The sequence below is a fragment of the Pygocentrus nattereri genome, chromosome 9, assembly GCF_015220715.1.
Source record: "Pygocentrus nattereri isolate fPygNat1 chromosome 9, fPygNat1.pri, whole genome shotgun sequence".
Taxonomy (NCBI): Eukaryota; Metazoa; Chordata; class Actinopteri; order Characiformes; family Serrasalmidae; genus Pygocentrus; species Pygocentrus nattereri.
Genome location: NC_051219.1, coordinates 13,049,928 through 13,076,642, shown reverse-complemented (window position 1 = coordinate 13,076,642; position 26,715 = coordinate 13,049,928). Strand labels below are relative to the sequence as shown.

The 26,715-nt window shown below is 39.7% G+C and overlaps 1 protein-coding gene across 2 annotated transcripts in view; it reads right to left on the bottom strand.

Annotated features, from left to right (window-relative positions):
• The window catches only part of LOC108435571 (Scm polycomb group protein like 2), a 52,076-nt gene extending 28,780 nt beyond the window's left edge, over window positions 1-23,296 (bottom strand). For both annotated transcript variants that reach the window (XM_037541173.1, XM_037541174.1), the window contains exons 1-3: window positions 23,216-23,296; window positions 1,938-2,028; window positions 51-122 (exon numbers count right to left, since the gene is read on the bottom strand). In XM_037541173.1, coding sequence (XP_037397070.1) covers window positions 51-122; window positions 1,938-1,968 — 103 coding nt within the window. In that variant the 5' untranslated portion in view covers window positions 1,969-2,028; window positions 23,216-23,296. The remainder of the gene's footprint in view (window positions 1-50; window positions 123-1,937; window positions 2,029-23,215) is intronic.
• Between the last annotated feature and the right edge of the window lie 3,419 nt (window positions 23,297-26,715).

Below are 26,715 nucleotides of genomic sequence, written 5' to 3'. Positions count from 1 at the left end.
ATGGTGAAAATACTGATCTAGGATCAGCACTACAGTGTGTGCGCTCTTACCTTTCACTGGTGCAGGACCTGTGTTGACAGGAGTACTCCTGCCTGCCTTCTCCTTCTTACTGTCTTTCCCATCTGGAGGACAAACAAGCAAAAGTGGACCCTTTAATTATGAAAGGAACACTTTTGTACACAGACGAATACAAAACTGTATTACAGCAGATGTAAAAAAAAAACATGCAAAATCTACAGAAAAAAACAGAAAAAAAAATTTTCTGTAACTCGAGCGTGCTGTTGGTATGACCTCATGGAAAAGTACACAGTTGTGTGCAAAAGGTTTGACCAAATTACATATTTTGCTGGAAAAAAAAAGAAGTAAACATAACCTCTGCAGCAAACTATTTAAAAAAAAGATTTTATTCTGCAAATGTAATCTAGAGCTACTTTATATGTGATTAAAGAAATACAACTTAAAAACTGGCATGTGCAAAACTTCGGTCAGTACTTAACGACGGCTGCTTACAATATCGCGGCTTACAAATGATTTCCGCAGCCAGCTATGGCTGTTTCTGCTGTTATTTTAGGAATTTTCACCGACTCCTCCTTCCTGAACGCTTCTAATACTGCAATATTCGTCAGCCATCTTGCATGCACTGCATGTTTAAGATCTACCCAAACATGTATCAAACAGTATGTAACTGGGGGTGCCCAAACTTTTGCATGCAACTGCACTTTAAATCAGTCTAAACGGACTAAGATGCATATTGATTCACATTACCACCAGTGACGACCAAAGCCTGGCACCGTTTCATATTAGCATTATATTTACAGTATATTAATCATACACCAAGTGCAGATTCAGTCAGTACCACATTTTCATAAGTAGGTCATATTTTACTAGGATTTGAATAGAGGTTTCTGCTGTGTGTACAGTCTTGTTTTGCAGAGAGAAAATCCTCCTTTACATTTATGCCATTGTTATTACTTTTACATCACAACAAACAAAGCTGTAGATACTGAATGTAAACTGAATGCACATGTAATTATTTAAGGTTTTCTCAAATGATCAGTTAAAACGTCAATCTGGGCTGCTCCTCTGATGAGTGGTTTGCGTAGTTAAACCTCTGCTGGACAACCTGGTGTGCGACCCGCATTACCTGTGGTAGTGTTAAAGGAGAATCCCACAGATTTTTCTAAATTTCTGCATAATTCATTCATTAAAATGTAAACAACATTATGCTGAGTGGTTTGATGTGAAGTGCTCTGTTTTATAAAAACGTACCATGTTAGATTTGTTTAAAGTAGAAGTGATAGGAACCTGACGTCTGAAGCATTTAATGTCTCTTAAAGCTACACAAAATGTTATTAAATGAAATGAATATGAATAGACTGCCTGATGCCCGAGAGGTTTTGTAATAGTTTTGCGATGGCCTAAGATGCATTTTTATATGCATATAAATAAATTAGGTCCAGATATTAGAATATATAAAAAATAAATATAGAAGTATTGCAAGATGTTGCAGAGGTAGTCATTGAATTTTAGTACTATACAGCTTTATTCTTCATTTGATAGTATAATTTACATTTCTGGTGAAAAGAATAGAACACAAAGGACAGAGAGATACACGCTTGGTGTTGTGCAGCAAAATAGTCCCGAAACAAAAGTATATTTTTCAGATTTATTAATAAATCTTTTACAATCTTCAACATCACATATCATCACTCAGAAGACACATGTAGGTTCATGGATAGTGAATAAAATGGCTATATTTGTGTTGTACACAATTCTGAAAAACCTGTGGAATTCCCCTTCAGTGCCGTCTGACATTAGACATTGTTCTGCCAGAATACAAACGCTCTTGTGTTTTAGCACAACAAACGATTAACAGCCGAAACTCTGACTGTATGTATGTTTGGCGTGTCTATGTTTAATTGTCAGTGTGGTTTCACCTTTCAGCGCAGTCCTGCCCATGCTGATCATCGGCTACTGCGGTTCAGGAACTCTGACACAATACTGCACAACACTCACTGAGGCCCAAACCTGTCAGAGAGAGAGAGAGAGCGAGCGAGAGAGAGCGAGAGAGACAGAGAGAGCGAGAGAGAGAGAGAGAGCGTGAGAGCGAGAGAGAGAGAGAGAGAGAGAGATTCAGTCAAGTGACGGATCATACAGAGAACCAGAGGTTCCAGTCAGCCGCAGTTACACTTGTTTCTTCTTTTGAAAAGTTTTCAGTCATTTCTAAGGGCCAATATCATAGAAAACACACAGCACTTATAGTCAAAACAAACAGACTATTTTTGCATGGAAACCAAAATAATTTGTTTTGCATCCATCATGGTTGTGATGTCACAAGCAAAAAGGAAACTTGCACATGGTCATATTGTGCTGTTTCTGGCTACTGGGAAGCAAAGAGACCATTGCAAACTTTCAAACTATCCATACAATAAAAAGTAGGTAAAGTCTGGATACTTTAGTCCAAACTTAACAGTTTGGTCCACATGTCAGTCCTGACTGTTATTACAACAAGGCAAAATACAGGACAGTGAATCACAACAGAAACAACTTGTATACATCAGACTTAGGGTGCTTTCAGATCTACCTTATTTGGTCCAGACTTTCAGACTTTTCAGTTTTAGTCTGAACCAAAATAGCAGGTGCCTCGAACCTTGGCCCAGACCAAAGGACCAAAATTTGGTCAGACCAAAAGAGGTGGACGTGAATCAAACTGAACCGTGGTTTGGTTTGTCTGCAGCGTGAAAACACTTTTTTGGATGGTTTGGACTTTCAAACCAATTACAGGATGTCGAGGCAGGATATCATCACCCTTTAAACAACCGAAGGAAAAAGTCTCCGGAGAGACGTAAAAATGAGCCACGGTAGCTCACAGGGAGAGGAGGACAATTTAACTAGAAATTGTACCAACAAAAAAGTTAGAGGTCAACTTGAAATTTCACCAACATAAAATGAGGCCTGTGCAAAAGTTCTAGCACGTTTTGTTTTTTGCTTTAATTTTTTTCCAGAATGAAACTCAAGGACACGCAAATAGTCGTTAAATTGTGAATCTAAGTCTGATCCCTGTAGAGGATGCGTTGGCTTATTTTCACTTGGAAAATGAGCTAAACTTTGTCTTTAAAGCAGAAGTCTCCAAACTTTCGCATGCAGCTGTAAATATGAGCAGTGCTGTCTCATCTGAAAGAGTTTCAGTTCTGGGACCTTGAATGGTTCATTGATTAAGTAGATCACAACGCACTGTCCTTCTATCCCGTGATGTATTTCTGACTGAAAAGCTATATTAAGGAGGCTAGCTAGCTGAGCATTTTCATTCAGTGACAGGTGGGTTAGTGGGAGGCAGAGGTAAAAAAGGATATTACTGGCTAATATTGCTTATTATACCGTTAAAATGGTATAATACAGTAAAGCATACCTAATATAACCAGGCACATATACCAGTACAGGTAAAATCAACATGATAGTACATACTATATTCAATACATCAGTGGCATTAATTGAGGCTGTCATTAGGCTACATTACTGCTGTGTTTGCACTACAGCCTATAAGGAAATTAAAGGAGCTCGCACAAACTCAATGAACGCCCAAAAGAACCTGAAGGAACCTGTCATTCTTTAAACAGCTAAGCAAAACTGCGGCCTCTCGTCTCTGTTCTGCCTGTTAACGCTGATGATTGATGACTTGTGCTGCTATCTGTACACTGTCAGTGTCAGCATTATGCACTCTGCACAATGAAAAACAGCGAGTCTTCTCTTCAGAAGGTGTGTAGGCGTGCTGATACAAGTCTAATGCAGCATCAAGCTCTGACCAGGTCACTGATTGCTCACACTAATGCACTGATGTGTGTCAAAACAAGCTATTTTATAAAAAGGCAAAGAAACGTAGAACAACCAAAGCAACCCAAAAGATCAGGCCGTTCCTGTTCAGACAGGTGGGGTGACGGATCAAAACACATCACAATATTTTTCATGAAAATTTAGCTGATGATGAATTGCTATATAAATGCTAAAATAAACTGAGTTATAATTCGTTTTTTTTCCTTCATTTTATGCTTTTATTGAAGCCTGAAGTGGCCAAATTGCTTTACTGCCTATTTGCATTTTAGTTGTCAATAATTAGTAGCTTTCAACTGTCGACAGCCGCAGCCTGAGCTCAAATAAACAAATATTACTCACTACTGCTCTCTGAAGTTGTCTGATGATGTTGCTAGAAATGCACATTCTGCTTTATTTAAATAACATGCCTCTGCCTCAACACAGCAGATGAAAACGTGCCCAAATTATATTCATATAATACTATAAACTAAGTCTGGAAAATGACTGTGATCAGGCAATTATGTACTTATAAAGACACTATGCATTATAATTAGCTCAGACTTGAAAACAAGTAGCCAGCAAACATTTGCACGTACTAGTCAGTGCAAAAATCATCAAAAATAGTAGTGAATATATAAAAATATCAGTTTTAAAAACATGGAAAATCTACAGAAATACAACAACAATGAAAACTAAATAGTAGGGACACCCCCATCAAACATTTTTGGATGTTTAGCGGATCATCTGCCTCCATCTTGCCCCATCCACTGCCTCCTCTACTTTTACACCAACCATCTCCATGTCCACCTTCACTACATCCATAAACCTTCTCTGAGGTCTACCTCTTCTCCTTCTACCCAGCAGCTCCATCTCCAACATTTTTTGCCCAATATATCCACTATTCCTCCTCAACACATGTCCAAACCATCTCAACCTGGCCTCTCTGGCTTTATCTCCAAACTGCTCCACCTTCACTGTCCCTCTGATCTGCTCATTTCTAATCTTGTCCATCCTTGTCACTCCCAACGAAAATCTCAGCATCTTCATCTCCGCCACCTCCAGCTCAGCCTCCTGTCTTTTAGACAGAGCCACAGTCTCCAAACCATACATCATAGCAGGACGCACTGCTGTCTTGTAAACCTTCCCTTTCAGTCTTGCTGCTATCCTTCTGTCACACATCAGCCCTGACACCCGTCTCCACCCACTCCATCCTGCCTGCACCCTCTTCTTCACCTCTTTTCTACACTGTCCATTGCTCTGGATGGTTGACCCAAGATATTTGAAGTCATGAAAATGCCCTTTTTTTTTGTTCTTTTCGTTTTCCAGTTTGAGCAGCAGATAAACCGGGAAAATGTTGCCGCAAAGACCTACGAGGAACAGTAGACACGCAAGTTGGTATCAAGAAGAAGGACGACATAAAAGAAATTCTCCACTAAAGGTTTGAGGCCACCTGTAAACTTGTTCTACACGCAGAATACAGCAAAACAACACATGCAGCAAAGAAAGACCCTGCAAGCGCGCTGACATCACCAGCAGCGACGTTTAAAATGATGAAAAAACATTACAAACAGCAGCCAAAGTGCAAAGTATAAGTGAACATGTAAAGAACTGCCTCAGATGACCCAGCGCTCGATGCTGTCGTGGGCTGCTGTTTGATTTTGTTGCACTGTGTAACCTACATCATGTAACCACTGCTTTTATTGACTGCCAGTTTCTTTTCGGTTTTGGCCCAGTGGGTCGGGAATTTTGGTCTCGGTGCGTCACTACTGAACAATACTAGAAAAGAGGAAAAACATTATCTATCACGTAACTAATCCTGTATATCTGGATTTAGGGCAGCATAATGTATGAATTCATATACATTATTTACAGCTTTTAACTTAATCTTTAATTTTAAAAGCAGCATTACTGCTTTTTGTCTGTTCCAACTTATCAAATCTCAAAAAAAAAGAAATATCATGGAGCATATTAGGCATCATGAAAATGTCTTGAAGGATTGAGACGTTATGCTCTTGTCATATTGCCCACCTCTAGCTGACACCCAATGGGCTACTTGTTATTATGCAGTTGCTATACACTGGTGGTGCTTGTTTACAGGTTTTCTATTCTTGCTGCTTTTTTATGATATCAGGCTTGCAGAAGTACCAGCAGCACCTATGATATACTCTATGGCAGTAGTTATAATATAATATCATAATGTCCTACATATCATATTGCCCACCACTAGTTCAGGCTCAAAGCTATAATCAACAACCGCAGAAAAAGTGTCGCAGCCACCCCCGGCCTGGCTGTTAGCTACCACAAAGTAAACAACACTAAAACATCATGATTTGACTTCCTATCAAAACACTCTGCCCTGCTAGTCGCAACACTGGAGATGGACTGTAAAGCACTGAAGAAGCACAGACGGCTCAGTGAGGATGCCTGTCACCCAGATGTGTCGTCTGTTTTCCAGATGCAAGTCAAAATCCCCTCACTGTCAGACTCAGCAGCAGCCTTTATATAGCGCACTATATATAGTCCTTTATCATGATATCAAGGCTGTGAATTCTGTGAGAACAGTTTTCACACACAGGTGTAGATTAGCTTCACTGTTCTGATTATTTAGTCATAATGAATATCACACGTTATGTCCTCCTTATGCTCTCTGAATAATCTCATGTTCTCTTTATATCCTCCTTATGTTCTCTGTATAATCTCATGTTCTCTTTATATCCTCCTTATGCTCTCTGTATAATCTCATGTTCTCTGTATATTCTCCTTATGTTCTCTGTATAATCTCATGTTCTCTGTATATTCTCCTTATGTTCTCTGTATAATCTCATGTTCTCTTTATATTCTCTTTATATCCTCCTTATGTTCTCTGTATAATCTCATGTTCTCTGTATATTCTCCTTATGTTCTCTGTATAATCTCATGTTCTCTGTATATTCTCCTTATGTTCTCTGTATAATCTCATGTTCTCTTTATATTCTCTTTATATCCTCCTTATGTTCTCTGTATAATCTCATGTTCTCTTTATATCCTCCTTATGCTCTCTGTATAATCTCATGTTCTCTGTATATTCTCCTTATGTTCTCTGTATAATCTCATGTTCTCTGTATATTCTCCTTATGTTCTCTGTATAATCTCATGTTCTCTTTATATTCTCTTTATATCCTCCTTATGTTCTCTGTATAATCTCATGTTCTCTTTATATCCTCCTTATGCTCTCTGTATAATCTCATGTTCTCTGTATATTCTCCTTATGTTCTCTGTATAATCTCATGTTCTCTGTATATTCTCCTTATGTTCTCTGTATAATCTCATGTTCTCTTTATATTCTCTTTATATCCTCCTTATGCTCTCTGTATAATCTCATGTTCTCTTTATATCCTCCTTATGTTCTCTGTATAATCTCATGTTCTCTTTATATCCTCCTTATGTTCTCTGTATAATCTCATGTTCTCTGTATATTCTCCTTATGTTCTCTGTATAATCTCATGTTCTCTTTATATTCTCTTTATATCCTCCTTATGTTCTCTGTATAATCTCATGTTCTCTGTATAATCTCATGTTCTCTGTATATTCTCCTTATGTTCTCTGTATAATCTCATGTTCTCTTTATATCCTCCTTATGTTCTCTGTATAATCTCATGTTCTCTGTATATTCTCATGTTTTTGGTATGTTCTTGTTATATTATCCTTATGTTCTCATAATATTCTCCTTGTGCTCTCCTTATATTCTCCTTATGTTCTCCACATGTTTTCACTACATTCTCCTTATATTCTCCTTATGTTCTCCACGTTTTCACTACATTCTCCTTATATTCTCCTTATGTTCTCCACATGTTTTCACTACATTCTCCTTATATTCTCCTTATGTTCTCCACATGCAGCACACACACACATCGCTCATCAAACGTTTGAGGATACCCTGCCTTTCATTTCTCAACTCTATTCATGGTTCCTTTTTAATTAAGTTAAAAGACTTGCTAATAGTTTGCCACCATAAAACAGCTATTTTGCAACACTCAGTTTCATGGTCATCAACGCATCCTCCTTGGAATAAAGTAGTAATGTTTAATACATTTTTCAGTTTCATGGGAAAAACCAGAAACAAGTTATTCTTAAGTTACAGACATTCGTAGTAAAACTCTTGACTCATCAAAGGGTCCTGGCCATTTAAGGGTTTAGTTGAAAATTACACTGAAGCGTCAACTACTAAATAAAATCTCCGTATATAATCTCAAAAGATTCGCTTCTAGCTTTTCTGCAGAGATGTTTTCCCACACCTTCCAAGTTCAGTCTTAGAAGTTGGTTGAATTTTCTGCTTTTCAAAATCAAAGTAATCCCAAACACATTCAGTGACGCTGGGGTCCGGACTTCGGTGCGGTCAGAACATCAGCAGGTTCTTTGTTTGAATCGTAAATTGTCTCCTTTTGTGTCTATTTCCTTTGCCCAGAGTAAGGGCTTCTTGACAGCTACACATCCTTCCATACTCACAGCGCTGAGTCGTCTTATCACAGGGGAAGGATGGACAGAAATACCTGTGGATTGGTTCAGATCTGAAGCAGCTTGATTTCTCTCTCATAGGTGAAAGCTTTACTGTTTAACTGATGGGATATTTTTGGTGGCCTAGCAGGGCTGCGTTCAGCCCCGACGAAATGCAGCGAAACATTTATGTACATGGAGATGGTGGTACGTTGAACACTCTTTTGTGTGACGAGCAAGCATTGCAACTGCGGCAGCTGAGAAAGTCGTTCTTGGCGTAATTCAAACACATTCTACTAAAATAAATGCGACAATAAACATGTTTTCTAAAGTCTTCAATTGTGCGTACACCAAACCGTGGTGGATGTATTTGTTGAAGACTTCAGTGTGTCCACTGCACTGCCTTTTTAATACGGCGTGGTTTATATGCACGACACTGCTGAAGGGGTAACACCTCCGACACACCAGTCGAATGAGAGAAAATGTACCTCAAAGCCCAGAACATGCTGTCTCACAAAACATGTTGTTTAAGCCAAAACCTGTGCACAACAGCAGCCACGTTTACATGCATCCTAATAAACCATTAATAATCCGACTAATAGCTCAATTGGTACAGAATACGTCCATGTATACACTTCAATAGGAACAGCCGAGTCCTATTGAGGCCACTCAGAATACAATTTCTATCCGATTGAACGAGGTGGGTAACCCTCTAAATAACCCGTTAAATAGAAGAATAATAGGCGTGTAAACGCCTGAATCCGATTACACTCCAATCGGAACGTGTACGTACTCTCTAATGTTCAGCATGGCGGAGCAGAAGCTGGTCTGCAGTGGAGATGAAGTTCATGCTCTGATCTTTAAAAGACGGCGGTGGGACGGACGTCCAGCTTACGTGTCTCGGAGCACGAGGTCTTCCTCTCGCCGCTTCCTTGTGAAGTACATTTTTCTGAGCCTGACATCATTTTAAAATAATTAAAAACACAAGCGCGCCAAATGGAAACTCATCTCACTCTGACTGGAGCTCACGTGATGCTCGCTGTCACGGTAACGTTTATTCTAAGCTCTACGCCACGCATGCGCACCAGTTTGGATCGGATTACTTGTAGTGCACATATAAAAGATTTTCCATCAGACTGAACAGAGTGAGCATAAACACCTCCGTCCAAATCTGTAATTGGAATGTATTTAAACGGATTGGCAAAACTCTTCGCATGTAAACACAGCCACTTGGAGACTGAACGTGCTCCGGGTGTTGCAGGTGGTTGTTAAGTGTCACATTCTCTCTACATCTTTTCATCATTTTTTGAACTCCAGTTTGGAAACTCCTGTATTTCGCTTTTTTCTTTGTCTTTCCCTCCCTTTATTATTCCCTTATGCAAGTGAATTATGTTCTATCTAATCTCCTGAAATGTGAACAACTTGTACTTATTGGCTGTTTTGACTGGAAACATATTTGCACAAAACTGTAAATCAAAAAGAATTTAAAAAAGAATAATAATTTCAACACAGAACAACAAAAAGAAATCACCCAACCGCTGACGACAATGTAAGAGTGAAAATCAACTGAATCCAATCCTGAACGATTCTGATTCCTAACATAACATTATTCACATCAAACTAAGCTTAAAGACTCAAGTGATCAGAGAAAGCCACACTGTACCAACCTGTTTAAAACACACAAACACAACTTATGCCAACAGAGCCTTATATTTACTTACATCTTCTCTCAAACTCATACTCACTTTCTCTCTCCTGGGTTCCCCTCCATCTCCCTCTCTCCGTACTACTGGCAATACAGATTCCTCAGCGTTGTAAACCCATGTGTGTGGGGCGTGTGTGTGTCTGTGTTTCAGGGCTGGGTTGAGTCTGGGAAAAACATGAAAAGCATTCCAGACGCTCTCTTCCTCCCCCAGAGTGTGTGAGCGCCCCCCCCCCCCCCCCCCCCCCCCCCCCCCCCCCCCCCCCCCCCCCCCCCCCCCCAACACCTCTCAAACTACACACACTCTCTCCACACACTCCCAACACAGCTCCTCATGCTGATTCAGCACAAAAGCTCCTCCGCGCCCCTCCTCAATAAATTCTCAATAATTCCATTCAGAACACAGCCTTCAATTCCCACAGCGCTCCTCAGTCTCCTAATACGTAGTCAGGGAGTCCGGTGCGCTTTGTTCTGCAACAAGGCCAAAAAGCGGGCTACTTCTGTCAGGAAATGCCATTTGACTGAGAAATAAAATAACCAACCAATCTGACATGTTGGACAATGATCAAAACGGCGAACTCGCGACGATATCTCTTCTAATTTCCATGGAACTGGAAATCAGAGCGCATTTTTCTTCCTTGGAAATATATGACGTATTTCCAAATGAAACAGGCTACTCCGGTGGGAAATTAAAGTGGGTGGGACATGATTTTATTGGAACGTTTTATATGACTTGATTGAAGCATGAAGAGTGAGCATCCTAAAACGAACACAGAGTCGGAGTCAGACGGTCAGGAGGACCCATGTGTTTTGTAGAAAAGCCAAATAAAAACCAACCACCCAACATGTGTGAGCACGAGATGTGAAACCTGATCTTTTCAAATCCGACCTGAGTCACTTTCATAGGTGGTCCTAGATCAGATACATATCTGATTCGAGGCCATGCGACCTCAAAGTGATGCTCAGATCGGAATTCATGTGCTTTTTTCCACTGCGCGTGCTCCATCATTCAGCATTACCATTCCAGCAGCACTGAACAGAAGTTAAAGCCTGGAAATGCGGAAAAGCAGCACATCTGACCTTTTTCACCGTCGGCTCGTTCTGCTCACAGTTTTCTGCGCTTAGTTTGTTTGGTTGGTGACGTTGCACATTACTGAGTAGGACGTGTGCATGCGAGTCGTTTCAGGACGTTCGTTCGTTCGCGTTAAGGACAGATTTGAATCACTTACCTAAATGACTGTGAACCATCCTGTCAGAGAGATCGTCGCTTCAGAACATTCTGTTGCAGCATGAGCAGCACATTTTTACCCACCCATGGTTGCACTTGTTAAACTGAGGGGGTGCGGTCAGACAATGTTATATTGCACATGATATTTGATATCACACATCTAAAGTGCAGACTCAAAATATAAAGCAGTTTATGTTACATTGCACCATGTGATTATATAGTGCAGCAAAATGATGATAACTCCACACTTCTAAGGGTTAAACTGATTGCCACTACAAAACAGCCTCTAGGGAACAGCGTTAGGTTAATTGCCCTATGACTACTGCTTTCTGCATGCTAGACTGCCTCCTTTAGCCCAGAGGGTTCACAAGGCAGATCCCTCTCCACCTCTGAAAAGACTTTAGCTCTTTTTCATGCAAATGAATCTGAGAGCTAGTGCTGCGCTTTCCTCACTCGAATGTATAACAATGCAGCAACAACATGTAAGTAGACCCAGACTACCAAATAACAGGTGATAAAACGACATACATGACGCGTACGGTATGTCATGTCATCAAATGATGAATACACTCTAATAATGTGGGATGAATAGGTAAACACCGAAAACACGATGAAGCTGGAGCAGAAATGAACAGGAGGTTTTTCTAGAACTAAATCTAGATCTGAAAACAGTTAAATAAACCTCATTAAACTTTAAGGCTTCAAGGCAAGATAACAATGGCAATTGTTTATTTATTAAAAAAAACTATTTAGCAGGGTGGCATCCCAGTCCGATAACACGCTATACAGACATACAAGCCACGCTAACATTAGCCCGTGTAGCCAAAGAACAGAATCTGGGTGTTTGTCACCTTTGAGGTTGCCACGCTTCCTCTCACAGCGCCTGAACAGCCTCCTGACTCAGTCAGCTGCGCACCTGCTGGTACTGACAGCGTAACTGACCCTAACATTTTCCATATTCCAGCAGAGTCTGATGGTGAGAAGGATGAGGTGCACGTGTGAAACAAGCAACTTGAGAAATTCCACAGAATTTGGCTTCTTATTCAAATTTCCCATTCCACCTTAAATGGTGCAGCACTTACCATTCAGGAGCATGTACAGGTGCCAGAATCTACCCAGTGCTCCATTTAAGGTGGAGCAGAAAATTCAAACAAACAGCTGCCAAATTTAGCCTATTTATAAATTTAGGCTAGTGTTGCAAAGCAATACTGACCGATCTATATACACTGTTCAGTTCTGTTGATACTATTTCACTTTGGTTGTTAAAATTCTCTTAAATTAAAATGTAAAAACACACCAGAATAATACATCACTGGTTTTCTTAAGCATTTAAAATGGTTTTACTTGAAAATCCATACATATCATGATACATCATCATCAGAAATTTCAAACTTACCATGATATAACTGGCCATACCACTGTAACGAGGAGCGATGTTGAGGCAGACGCATGTGCGGAGACAAGCGAGATTCACTATGGGTAAATCCAAAATCAGGGTCAAGACAGTCCAGATTCAGGTAGCCAACACGAAGAGCAGGAGGGACAGACATCAACACGAGCAGGAGGGACAGACATGACAAAGCATACAGAAATCCAAACTATACAAACAGCACGTCAGAACAGACTTACAAACTATTCAAACATCAAACAAACATCAAACAGCACACAACAAACAAAGACCAGCACCAGACTAAGGAAAACACAGGGCTTAAATACAAGAGGGCTAACGAGGGTTCACAAGACACAGGTGGAAAACAGCTGGAAGCAATCAAGGGCAGAGAGAAGAAACAAGGGGCAGAACTGGTAGGAAACCCAACAAAGAAGCACATGCAAGACCAAAACAAAAAGCACATGGAGGAGAGGGAGGAGCCAATCGTGACAACCACTCTGGCTTTCTGACTGAATCCAAGCTGAATGAGTTCTAAAGCAGTCTGATCTTCCGTTTCACTACAAAGCGACTCTCTCTTCGATATCACAAAAAAAGCACAATGACCTGATGTGACGAGTTCTACTGTAAAAAGCTTGATTTAAATAAAACCAAACTGAACTGAATTATATTGAATTGAAGTGAACTGAGCAGTAATTGAGTTCACTCTGGGTAAAAGCACCGCAGGCGGTCTTGGGGGGCCTCTCTGGAGCAGCAGTCAGGAGGAAAAGCCTCTTTAGCAGAAAAAACAATTACGCCTGACCCCTGACACAACACGGGCAGCCCAACAGCAAAAAGCCACTCTGTCACTTTAATTACTCCTAACAGGAGTGAAACGGAGAGAGACAAATGGACAACTGACCCTGACGTCCTAATGTGGAAGGAGAGTCTCTACAAAGAACCGTTTCATATCGAACCACTCTGAACAACTCCGTTCATATCTGAACAACGGAGTCATGGAAAAACCCTGAAAATTTGGTGGGAGAGAAAAAAATTGTTCACCTCAAAATAGCTTGATGGCCAGTTTTATCACTGTTAGCACATCACCATTTCTGAGTGAACTACTCTTCTGAGGGGCTAAACATGGGTTGTAGTTTGATCTGGGGCCAGTTTTACTTTCATACAGCACTGAAATATGTTTACTGATGCAATAGATTAATTAAGTGATCCTTATTAGTCCCACAATGGGGAAATTCCACCTCCGCATTTAACCCATCCGTGAAGTGAAACACCACATACACACTAGTGAGCACACACACACTAGGGGGCAGTGAGCACACTTGCCCAGAGCGGTGGGCAGCCCGATCCGCAGCTCCCGGGGAGCAGTTGGGGGTTAGGTGTCTTGCTCAAGGACACCTCAGTCATGTGCTGTCGGCTCTGGGGATCGAACCAGCGACCTTCCGGTCACGAGGCTCGTTCCCTAACCTCCAGCCCATGACTGCCCCAATATTAGCGTGCAATAACTTCTGCACACCCCCAGATGCTTTACGCTCACCACAGGTGTTACATTAATCGCCTAACTGCAAATATTTGAGATCTTCACAATGATTTAAGTTGACTGCAATCATTTTCCACAGTTGTTAGATTTCACTCATATTATATTGCAACAAACACAACTTAGTGCGCTGGTTTGAGGCAAATAAATGTAAATAAAAGAGAAGATCGTGCACTTCAGTAAGATAGCACAGGACTTGCTCTAACTACTAACGTGTGTTCTAACATGTTCAGAGGGCAGCACTGAGTATAGTTTGTTTAAATGTTATTTATTGCCGATGATTCTAACATTTTTAGGACACATGTTGGAGGAATTGACTCTACATATGATTCACATGAAGTAAACATAGCTAGAAAGTAAGGTGGCCAATTAGCCAATCTGGCCTGCAGGCTTGTATTTTAATAGATATACACCAGATATACAGATATACACAGATATGCAAACAGGAAGGGTTAAATGATATTATTTACATGACATTTAATCATCAGCTAAAATTTCATGATCATGACTGCCCTAGACTGTAGTCTTCGTACTGATTTGCACAAATGTAAATCATGCAGTCAAATGAAACTACTTAACTACTGCAGTGCAACACCAATAACAAAAAAATGTCCAATATCAGTAGCAACACTTTGACTTCAGTACTGTTTCCTAAACGTTCCTATCATTATTAACATTTTTTCCAATACCTTCTGTTCAGTTCCAAACTGAAAGTCGGTGTGGATTCAAACGGAATGATATGTCATGCTGGAAGTGGGTATATTTAACACAATGGATTACAGACTAATCAAGAAGTGCTGGCACTAATAGTGCGCATACAGAACTTCATTTACAGCCAATCAGCGGTCAAGATTTCTGAAAAAGCATTCTCATTGGCTAATCAACGTCTACCGTATTGACACTGTATTTTTCAATACTCTGTAATATTTAAGTAATTCAGACGGTAATGAAAACATAATAAAATGATTAATACAAAATTGTAAAAAATAAACTATCCAACCCTAAATTTGCCATCACTTATGCTGTCCTTGGGAACTCAGGGGCTGAAGTGTAGGCTTTAGCTAGCTTTACAGACACTAAGTTAGCCAAGCCAAGTTACAATAGTCACCATCACTGATAAATGATGAAGCTAAATAAATGCAGCATGCCATTAGGCAAGCTACTAAAGAGATTATCATGAAGAACTTTAACACTGTTCTCAGTATCCGTATCAGAAACATGAGCAATGTTGACTAATAAAACTTCTACACTCAACGCTCATGTCTGAAAACACCTGGCAAGAACACAACAAACATACAAAATGCGACGTTATATAGAAGTAATAAATAATAGACGACATAAAGACCAACTTAACTAACGATAAACAGCCCTTTACCTGACAGATGAGGAGAGGGTTGTGTTTGTGCCCACTGTAAAAACATTTGTGGACCGCTGCTCTAAAGGAGAACAGCTACATCAACACCACAACAGTGGTAAGTTCTAACATCTCACAGGCATTTCAGCGTGCCAGCACTTCTTCACAACCTGGATGGAGAAATGAAGACTCATCTAATCTGCTGTTCTACATCGATCAGTCAACCATGAATGCACAGAACTCAAGCTATACACAGTACACAGTACAGCCAACAGCTGCCTGGAAACCCTACGAACGGAAAGCCCCTACAGTTGTCTGGGGATTGAACTTAAGGTTGGAGTCGAGATCTGCTCAGGCTGACTGTGGGCTCAAGCCCACATGGGAGTCCTGAAACACACGCCACATCCCTCCATGTCTTTGAGAGGGGGGATAATTATGTAGAGAGGGACCTGGGGAAAGACCACCAGGGTGGAAAAGAGATTCGGCCCACACCAAAAGGAGCAGAAAAAGAGCATCTGTTGTTGGTTGAGTGTTTCGGGGAACACCACTTAGCGAAGTGCATCAGAATTCAACACTGATTCACTTCAGAGAGAAATAACTGAAATAACTGAAGACGTAAATATAATTTGATTCTCATATCCTAGATTTGAATTTTATACTTTATTTATAGTGCTATACTAACAGATGTGACAGCACTGGTGGCAGAGCTACCCTTTTTTTTCTGATAATTAATAAGAATTTATAACAGTATATTAATAACAACAAAACTGTGCTCTTGCCTGGTGTTGCATCAGTAACGTCTGATATTGGCCAACTAATAAATCAGTCAGGTACAAATTTTACGTTCACATCTTTGAGGCAGAATCTCGAATATGCAGCCTAAAACAAGCCAAAGATCCTCACATTTATTATAGAGGACAGACATTAATTTAAGCTTTAATTGCTTGACACCAATTCAAACACTGGATTTAATTTAGTCATCTAAAATTGGTTGGCAATTTGGGAACTCAATTATCATCTGTTGCCTTAATGGATCTGGTAGTCGCACTCCTTAAACATGCAGCGATTATCCTGGCTTTTCCGTGTCGGCTCTGCTAAAAGGCAAACTTAGGAACAAAATAACATTTTTATTCAAGATAAGAACATCAAACCTGCATCTCAGAAACGGACTATAAATTCCTCTCAACTCATGCAGCCTTTCACCACATACTCCAAACCGGTAAACGTGGCTGAGCGTCTAGAAAATCCGGAGACGTTTAAACAGCCCTTAACACAGCCAAGCCTCCTTACTCCACGCAAGCAGCTTGAGGGAGTCCAGCTGAAGAGCTTTACTCAATAATTCGCTGATCCCTTTTCATATTTGATGTTTTCGTTAGTTCTTCAAAAAGTATCATATACAGTGTTGACACTAAAACCCTTTCATTATTCAGTGTTTCAAGCATTTTGAGATAAAAAGCTATTAAACAAGTACCATAATATAATTACCCATTTATCTAAATTAGTCAGAAGAACTGAAATATATAGAAGTTTTGCAATTAAATTTAAATTTCATTTTAAATTATTTGTGGCTTTGTAATCTGAGTTAACTGGACATCAAACACAAGTTAAAAACAAGTTAACTAAACAACTATTTGTGTTTTATATTGTTATGTAAACTTTTCCTCGGAAGTTCAAGAGAAATAAAAGTTTGTCAGCTAGGTTACTTTTTGAAGTTAAAACATCAAATCTACACTAGAAATGACGAAACTAATTTATTAAAAAAGTAAGTTACCTGTCTGACTTAAAAACTTGAGTTCAAGGAACTTCAAATAACAAGATAACAGAATATAATACATCAACTATTGCTCTGTTTCAAATTAACCAGGTTACTTGCTTTTTTAAAGTTAAAAAATATATCATTTTTACAGTGTAAGAAACTTCTTGGATTAAATGTTAACCTGAAGATGAGGAGATCAAACCCTGGTGATGCCCCAGCCATCCAATGGAGCCAAAATGGAAGAATTGCCTGATTAGACTGTGAGGTGTGAAGAGTAAATTACTCATTACTCATTGTTAATCTGCTCTCTATTGCTGTCTACATTGTAAAAAAAAAAGACAATTTTAAAAGTTAATAATCCAAACTTTAGGTTCACTGAAATTTAAATATTAAGTCCCTTTTTTAAGTGAAAAGGTTGCATCATTTTTTTAAAGTGTATTTTCACCCTTGTTTAACTTTTTGCTTTACTTGTGTTATTTCTGGGCTCCAATCTCTACTGTTGCTTTGTAAAAACCACCATTTATAGAACTATATAAATAAAGCATTACTATTAATTCATTTACAGCTTCTGAAACATGATTTAAAATGTTTAAAACTGCATATTACTAGCAATCACTGTTGAAAACATTCAACATTCAACTACTATTGAAAACATTCATTCCAAGCCTTTCAGAAGCTGCACATCAGGTGGCAAAGCTCACATTCTCCTGAGCACCTGAAGGAACGGCCCTCCTGCCAGACCAGGCTCACCTGTGCTCAGAACACTGCAGGCCCTCTTTAGCCCTCTGGCCAAAACCCAAACCCACCATCCACACACAACAGATAAAAGGCTGCCTATTAGAAACGAAAGAGGGTCCAAAAGGAAGGAGGGCAGAAAGCAAGAGCGTGAGAGAGAAAGGGAAAGAAAGAAAGAAATCCTACCAAGTCCTGACCTGGCCTGACATGCTGTAAAACAAATCCAGGGATTAACAAAACCGTTATTATAATGTCACCTATGGAGTCAGTATTCATACGCCAGATATTATATCAGTTTCTGAGAAAGCTAATAGAGATGAACCCGATTTAAACATTCACCATGAAATTAATTATTCAAGAACTTTTTTAAATAATCCAGTAAGTTCTAAGATATGGAAAAAATGGCAAAACTTTAAGCCTTTAATGGTCTTAACAACAAATCGTTAGTCTGTAACTTAGCATGGCAAGTGTTGAAGTCTGGTGGGTAAACTTGCAGAAAGCCTTTTACAGAAAGAAGAGTCAATATTGTTTCACTCAGCACTGATGGCTTCACCCAGACGAAAAATAAGGCTGAGCTAATTTGTGTTTAATGTAAGCCCAAATATTTTCTATAGGCTTTAAATCTGGACTCTGGCCAGGCCAAAACCATCAGTAAATTAGTATTAATACTATAATAGTATTAATACTAATACCATTCGTATTTTGGGCTCAGCCCATTTTTGGAACAGGAGTATACACTACACAGTGTTAAAAAAACTAATAAATAAAGTAAAAATCATGAGGTACCGTAATTCACTTAAGAGCACACTGTAAAAAACAAGTAAATACATTTACTTGTTACCACATGAAGTGTATTTTTTCGGTTGAACTGATTTTTACGGTGCACCAGAGATCACCAGTGCCATGAAGTGGAGTAAACTCAAAAAGCCATAAACTAAGTTCAAAGTTTGAAGAATGTTATGAATTTAGGTTGAAATTCTTAAATAAAAGCTTTATTTTATTTTTCATTAGTTTAAAAAGTCCACATGGCCTTCAAGTTGAAATGATTTCTTTTTCAGTGTCAAACGGGAAACAGACTTAACAGAGAACGACACAGAAGCCTCAACCATCAAATACAATATTAAAATCTTCAGTATTTAATGCGTCACACTTTGCCTTTATTACAGCTTCCACTCTTTTCAGGAGACTCGCTCTCAGCTTTTCAAAGACGTCTACAGGGATGTTTCTTCCACACCTCCAAAGTTCAGTCTTAGAAGCTGGTTCCATTTTCTGCTTCTCGCCATGCAAATAATCCCAGAGACATTCAGTGATGTTGAGGCCTGGCCTCTGGGGTGGTCAGCCCAAAGCTCTGAGAACACCAGCAGCTTCTTTGTTTGATTTGCAGTTTGTTTTCCTATTTTGTCAAATTTCCTTTCCCCTTTTTCAGAAACACCTGTGTCAAATGCGAAGCAGAAGTAGAGCTTGATTTTCTCCTCTCTCTCAGAGATGAAAGCTTTCAGTACTGTTTATATCTGATGGGGACAGTTCTGCTGATCGACCAGGTCTTGTGTCGCTCTTAGGGGCTCCGATTTCCCTTTGAAATTCCTCTCGTGAATCATCTTATATCTAATCTCCTCAGACGTTTCTCCTGAAAATGAATACCTTGCACTTCATGGCTACTTTGACTGGAAATTAAATGATGGAGGTGGTCTGTAATGTATGATTTTGATCATAACTACGCATTTATTTTTTCCTGTATTGCATTAGGTGGCTTTCAGTTCTGAGTCTCCAATACAGCCCTGCCTGTCTGAAACTGTTTCCACCTACATGATGTTTATGGGGAATCCACACCACTGATCTTCTACATATCCGGTAAAATGAAGCCTGTTAGGCTGAGAACTGGGGAATCCCCCACAGAGGTGCTATTCAGAAGGCACAGAGGGCCATGTGGGCCTTGTTTCCCAAACCAAGTAGCGCTCTACCAGTGGGGGAGTGTCTTTCTGGATGGAGAATGTGACTGGGGGAACACATTCCTGAGCAGCCGTACAGTGATCCACTCACTACCCACATAAGTAGCCCCTCTTTATCCGAGCTGGCCACGGGCGCCAGACCACTCACACAGGTTTGTATACTGAATATTTTTATAGCTTTGCAAACAGTGATACATATTTTTGTACATGAACACTGAATATCTGTATTTAACGTTATGTAATTGTTTAACTACCTCAAGAAAACAGGCCAGGTTCAATACAGGGCTAAATTTCCTCACTGTTTCTCCAACTTCAACAAAAAGCAGAGGTTAACGCCTTTACTACTTCTTGCATATGACTTTGTGATCTCGCTACTGAAAACAATCCCCCCGAAACTGGCACGAGTTTCAAGGACGGTGTGAGTCAGTTACTTTCAATGCCCACGTTAATAAACCTCAATACAGTGGCCATAAAATATTCAAATGCATTCATCAAGCATCATGAAAAGGAAAATTTGCTGAAAGTTGAGCTTGAAATGTTTGCTAATATTGGCAGAACACGCAGAACAAATGAAAGAGGTGATGAAAGATGAAAAATGAAAGAAGCCGAGCACATTTCTGACCAGATTAATATCCTCAAATGAGTCATTAGAAACAAAAAATCCTCACTATGCGCTTTTACATAATACCTGGCCTAAATTCTATTAAAATCCTTCATAATTTTGTGATAAATATCTATTTTCATAACATTTGCTATGTCTTACTATAATCCATCGCCTTCAGGATCAAAAATGTTGGCTTTCCAGGATCGCAGGAGCCACGATCCTTTCTATTACACAGCTAAAAGTGGAAAAGTTCCATTTTTTTAAGATCATTTTTAAGACAAATATACCACACAAGTAGACTGTCCCATTTTAACGACTCTCGATTGCCACTTAGTCCCATTTTATGAAATTTCCCATTCGTTTTTACTGTTTATGTATAAACAAGGGAAAATTCAAGACGCAACATTAGCTGCTTACGTGTGGGTCAGTATAGTACGCTCAGTAGAAACACACTCTTAAAAAAAATTATACTTTTTATTTTAAAAAAATAAATAAATAAAAATAAACATGTCCTATTTGAACATCCAATTAAGGAAAAAAACACCCCGAACATTTGTGCGGTTTTATTTAGCAAAAATAGTTATAATTCATTTTTACATGACCGCTTTCCAGCTTCTCTTTATCTGTCTGGATGTGTGTAAATATGTTGGTTTCATGACTTCACAAAAACAATGAAGTCAAAATGGGCTGTTTTCTTCATTTCCATATATGACTTAGTTCCTGAACTGCATATTCATGCCACATCAAACTCTTTGAAAGTGAAGAAAATCTGGCTTTCCATGCGTGTTTGTGACGTTTAGACTGATGCACAATTCAATCGTACATCCAAACAAAATGTTTGCTTTGCACTTATATTTATATATTTATATATAATTTATATATTTATATCTCACAAATATTTCAAACTGATATTAGACAGTATATTTATTGCATGCTTGAAGAGTGCATATATTATATTATTTCACAATTTAAGTGTATATGAAAAATATTGGCTACACCCACAATCAGTGCATCCCTGGTCCACAACTAGCACCGTACTGTAGGCCTGGACTGCTCACGCTTAACGAAATCTGAATACATGGAATTTATTCAAATCCTTATGACACTTTCTACTCAATCACATCAGTTTATCTCATGGTCAGTGAGTGATATGCAAGAGGAAAAAATGAATGATGTTAATCTCATTGCACGGGTTCAGCACAGCACTCTGACCACATGGTGACCTGATGAAATAAAAACTCTTGCTGCATTATTTCCATTGAGAAGATGAAAAAGGAGGTCAGTGGAACAGGCACGGCTATCGTGAGCACTCGCGTGTCTACAGGTCTTTGCACTGAACAGACGTTTAGGCCATAACAGTGAAGTTTACATCGGTGCGCATGTTCAGCTTGTGCTCTCTACTGAAGTCCTCCTCTTCATGTATCCTAGATACATCATTCAAACAGCCTTTGAAGGGGACATCAACTATTTTGCACGGCCTCAAATCATCTCATCTCCCTATCAAACAGAAACCGTTCCATTTTAAGCTGAAACTAAGCTCGTGGGCAAAAAGAAAACAGAGCAAATCAAGGCTAAAGATTTCAATGTTGTGAAATGACTGATCTAAAACAGCACAGGAGGTCTAACAGCACTAAAAATAACCCAAACTGGAGCGAAACGCACCGAGGAGCACCTCCTGACCGTACAGGAGCTTCATCATCATTTATTACGTCCTTCATAAAACATTTATAACAAAAACAACAAAGAACTGTACAGCAACAGAACGAACAAGCAAACACTTGATCACTACTATCTCCACCATAATCTTCAGTGGACAAAGTGCTTACAGTAGCAAGAACGGTCAGATCGAAGTCCTTATTACTGAAATAAGCACTGAAATAAGCCAAATACTTATTATTGAAATTTATAGAGCATAGTTACAAATACAAACATTTAGGAAAAGGTGAAATGCAAACACAGCATTAAGAGTTAATATCATAGGACTATGATTTCATGTTGATATGATTATGCTGCCGCTAACTGTAAAAAAAAAAAAAAAACACAAACAAAAAAAGAACACGTGGTATTTCTATCAGAAATGCTAATATTAAGGACACGTTTTTAAAAGCGAGTAATTCCTAAGAGGTTGCAGACAGCATTATGGGCATCCAGACTTTAGGTTATAAATCCTGTTTGAAAACGTTAAAAACTTGGCAAATGTCTTTTACAGCAGAATTCCTATTAATGAACGTGTTTACTCCTCCAAGCCTCTGGATAACTGGGCCTGGTGACGAGTCTGATAAAGTCATGGGAACTCGAAAAGGAAACGTCATCACCAAGGACGAGAAGCCCCAGCCATCAACAAAACATTAACACACCCGAGCAAAACCCTGACCAGCCTCCAGCTTCTGGACGAAAACAAAGCAGCGGCGAGCAGCCCACCGACAGAAGCTGACTTAAAAAGACAAAAGCGGGTAGGTATTAATGAATTATGAGCGCTAATGGGAGGGGTGAACGCCCGTCAACCACTTTGGAAATAACATCAATCCACTAATACAGTGCGAGGGGAGAAAAGTGTTGACAGTGAAGATGCCGTTTAAAACCGCCAAACCGGACCACCAGGACGAGCCGGGCTCGGCGGCGAACACGTTAGAGGCTTATACAGCTTGTGGGAAAGAGCTGAAGAGCGAAAGGTGCGACCTACCTTGGCAAATTTGTCGAAATTGAAGCAGATCTCAGTACTTTTCGTAGGACCTGGCCGCCATTTCGATGCTCTGTGCGCATGCGCCGCACGAAAGGCAGCGTTACGTGGTGCGTTTTCCACGCGCTGTGTTGTTTTATTTCCCACCCGTATTCCGCGTGACTCCACCCCTTCTGCGCCGCGATTGGAGACTCTCCGGCAGTTCTGCTGACTCGCCGTGTAAACATACATCTTTACAGAGAAGTTATTTCTGTCGTCTAGCCGATGTGGTTATAAGTGCTTCATTGTGTGATAAAGTATTTATAAAAATACATATTTTCTCCTGTATAAAGGGTCAGTGGTATTTTTTTTAAATAAAAGAGTCTGATAATGTAGGCCTGTATAAACAAAGTTCAAAGGGTGCCAATCACTGCACTGTCCAGATATATGCAGAAATTAAGCTGCAAAAACAGCCTGAATTCACTGGATGAGTTTACATGCTGTATATCCATCTATTCGCCCTGCAGTTTAGCTCTGCCCATTCACGCTGAGATGATAAGCAGTGTTTCAGCCAGGACTGCTTTATGAATAAGGTACAGTACAGGACAGCCAATCACAACAGATGTCATGTGCGTACACTGTGTGGCCAAAAGTATGTGGACACCCCTGGTGGATCCTCCCCAGTTAACTGTAAGTGCTATTATTGTGAAATGGAAGCGTCTAGGAGCAACAACGGCTCAGCCACAAAGCAGCAGACCTCACAAACCCACAGAGAGGGACTGCCGAAAAGCACCCATTACTTACTATAAAGTTCCAAACTGCCTCTAGAAGCAATATCAACACAAGAACTGTGTGTCAGGATCTTTCTGAAATGGCTTTCTATGGCCAAGCAGCTGCACATAAACCTGAGATTTCCATGTGCAGTCCCTGAGTGATTGCCAAGCGTCAGCTGGTGTGGCAATGAAGCACACTGCCACTGGACTCTGGAGAGGTGGAAACGTTCTCTTGAGTGATGAATCAAGCTTCACTATCTGGCAGTATGAACGACGAATCTGGGTTTGGTGGATGCCAAGAGAACGCTACCCACCAAAGTTTGGTGGAGGAGGGATAATGGTCTGGGGATTTTTTCAGGGCTTGGACTCAGCTCCTTGTGAAGGGTAATATTAATGCTACAGCAAGACATTTTAGGCAATTATATGCTACTAACTTTGTGGCAGCAGTTTGGGGAAGGCCCTCACCTGTTCCAGCAGGACTGTAAGCGAGGTCCATAAAGACATGGTTTGATGTGGAGGAACTCCAGTGAACACCTTTCAGATGAATTGGAACATCAATTGTGAGCCCTCTCATCCAGCTTCAGTGCCTGACTGCACAGATGCTCTTTTAAGTAAATGGGAACACATTCCCACAGACACACCCCAAAATCTTGAAAAGCCTTCCCAGAAGAGTGGAGGTGGTTATAACCACATAAGGGGGGCAACTCCATATTAATGCCCATGGTTTTGGAATAGAATTACCAGCAAGCTCATATAGGTGTCCTGGTCAGGTGTCTACATACTTTTGGCCACATAGCATATGTTTGTCAAGGCACAGGAATAAAAACTTCAGGTAGAATTTGTAAGGCCGAGATTCATTTCTGCGCTTGCAAATCTGCAAACAGGTGCCTGCCAACTTGTACATAATGTGAACGTGTGCGCCATGGAGAAAAGTGTCCAAACCAGAATGTACAGAAAAAGAAGAGGATCACCCTTTCATTTAGGGCATTTGACAGACGCTGTTATCCAAAGCGACTTATAATTTGATCATTTTACACAGGTAGGCGAAGGCAGTGTTAGGAGTCTTGCCCAAGGGCTCTTATTGGTATAGTGTAGGGGGCTTGTCCAAACAGGGGATTGAACCCCAGTTTACAGCGTAGAAGGCAGAGGTGTTACCCACTACACTAAGCAACCACTTTCACCTCTAAGAATTAATACCTGCTTCACTATTTTTGTAATATTCTGAAGACAGTAGACGTTTGTAATGTCACTTCTCTTCTGCTCAAACTGCTGTTTTTGATTTTGCACCAGTTTGGCCCGAGTTTGGGTCTCATCCCTCACCTCAGCACTACCAGATAACTAGTCAGCATTTGCTTGATGCATAGTGGGACCTTTGCAAGCCTACACTTATGTTAATCTTTGCAGAGCCAGAAATCAACTCTAAGGGATAAAGTGAGGTTTAAAAATTGTCTTGTAAAATTAATTACATAACTAATTACATAAATTGCATTCATTTGTGGTACACAAACAGACACACACACACACACACACACACACACACACACACACACACACACATACATACCAAATTTATCTAAACTCAGCCTCAATAAAAAAAATCCAAATGCACAAAAAATGTAGGATTCGGGTCTTTGGATGGTTGGGAACCATTTGAGATCAGCAGATATTTTAAATGTATTGATGCTTTTAATATTTCTAAATATTTTCTTTACAAATGTATAATAAATGGGTTGTAATATGGTAATATTATGGTAACTGGTTGTACGGCCCTAAAATGGCATGCATTCTTTGAAGATAATAAATATTGACTTATTAATTGTAGAGCAAACAATTTGTTAATAAAATTTCAATAAAAAAAATAAAAGCTGTGCTAACCTAAAAATGACATTGTAATTTGCAGTTGTTGAATAAATAATGAGATAGTAATTCTAGATGGAATGGAACAATATTGGTAACAAACTGTAATTACCCATAATTGAAGTGTTAATTTTTTGAAATAGATGCAAAATAATTCAATCAGTAGACATTACAGTATAACTGAGTAATACTTCGCAATTAGTTAGAAAGAGGTGAGGAAGAGGGTGCAGGCAGGATGGAGTGGGTGGAGATGGGTGTCAGGGCTGATGTGTGAGATGGCCAGGTTGAGATGGTTTGTACATGTGTTGAGGAGGAATAGTGGATATATTGGTCAAAGAATGTTGGAGATGGAGCTGCCGGGTAGAAGGAGAAGAGGTAGACCTCAGAGAAGGTTTATGGATGTAGTGAAGGTGGACATGGAGATGGTTGGTGTGAAAGTAGAGGAGGCAGTGGATAGGGCAAGATGGAGGCAGATGATCCGCTGTGGCGACCCCTAAAGGGAGCAGCCGAAAGAAGAAGACTTTGCAATTAGTTAGCCGTTGTTTTTTTTTATTATTATTTATTTATAATAATAAGATGTCGAGATCTTATGAGATCATATCTGCTGAATCAACATATCACCTTGATTTTTTTTTTCAAATCATAGAGTTTTATGTTTATAACATCAACATGATTGTCCTGAGTAATTCTGCGACATGGTATTAAATTAATGAACTAATAAATTAATAAAATAATTCACTCTTTTCTGCTTAGTTTCTTAGCTAGCGTGTCTTTAAATGGCCACCCGCCTGGTGGCGTACAGATATGCTTACAGGTCATAATTACAGAGAACTTGCCTGGTATTGGAGCTGTAAATTACCAACTTACCTCTTTCCACTTTCTCAGTTAGTGCAT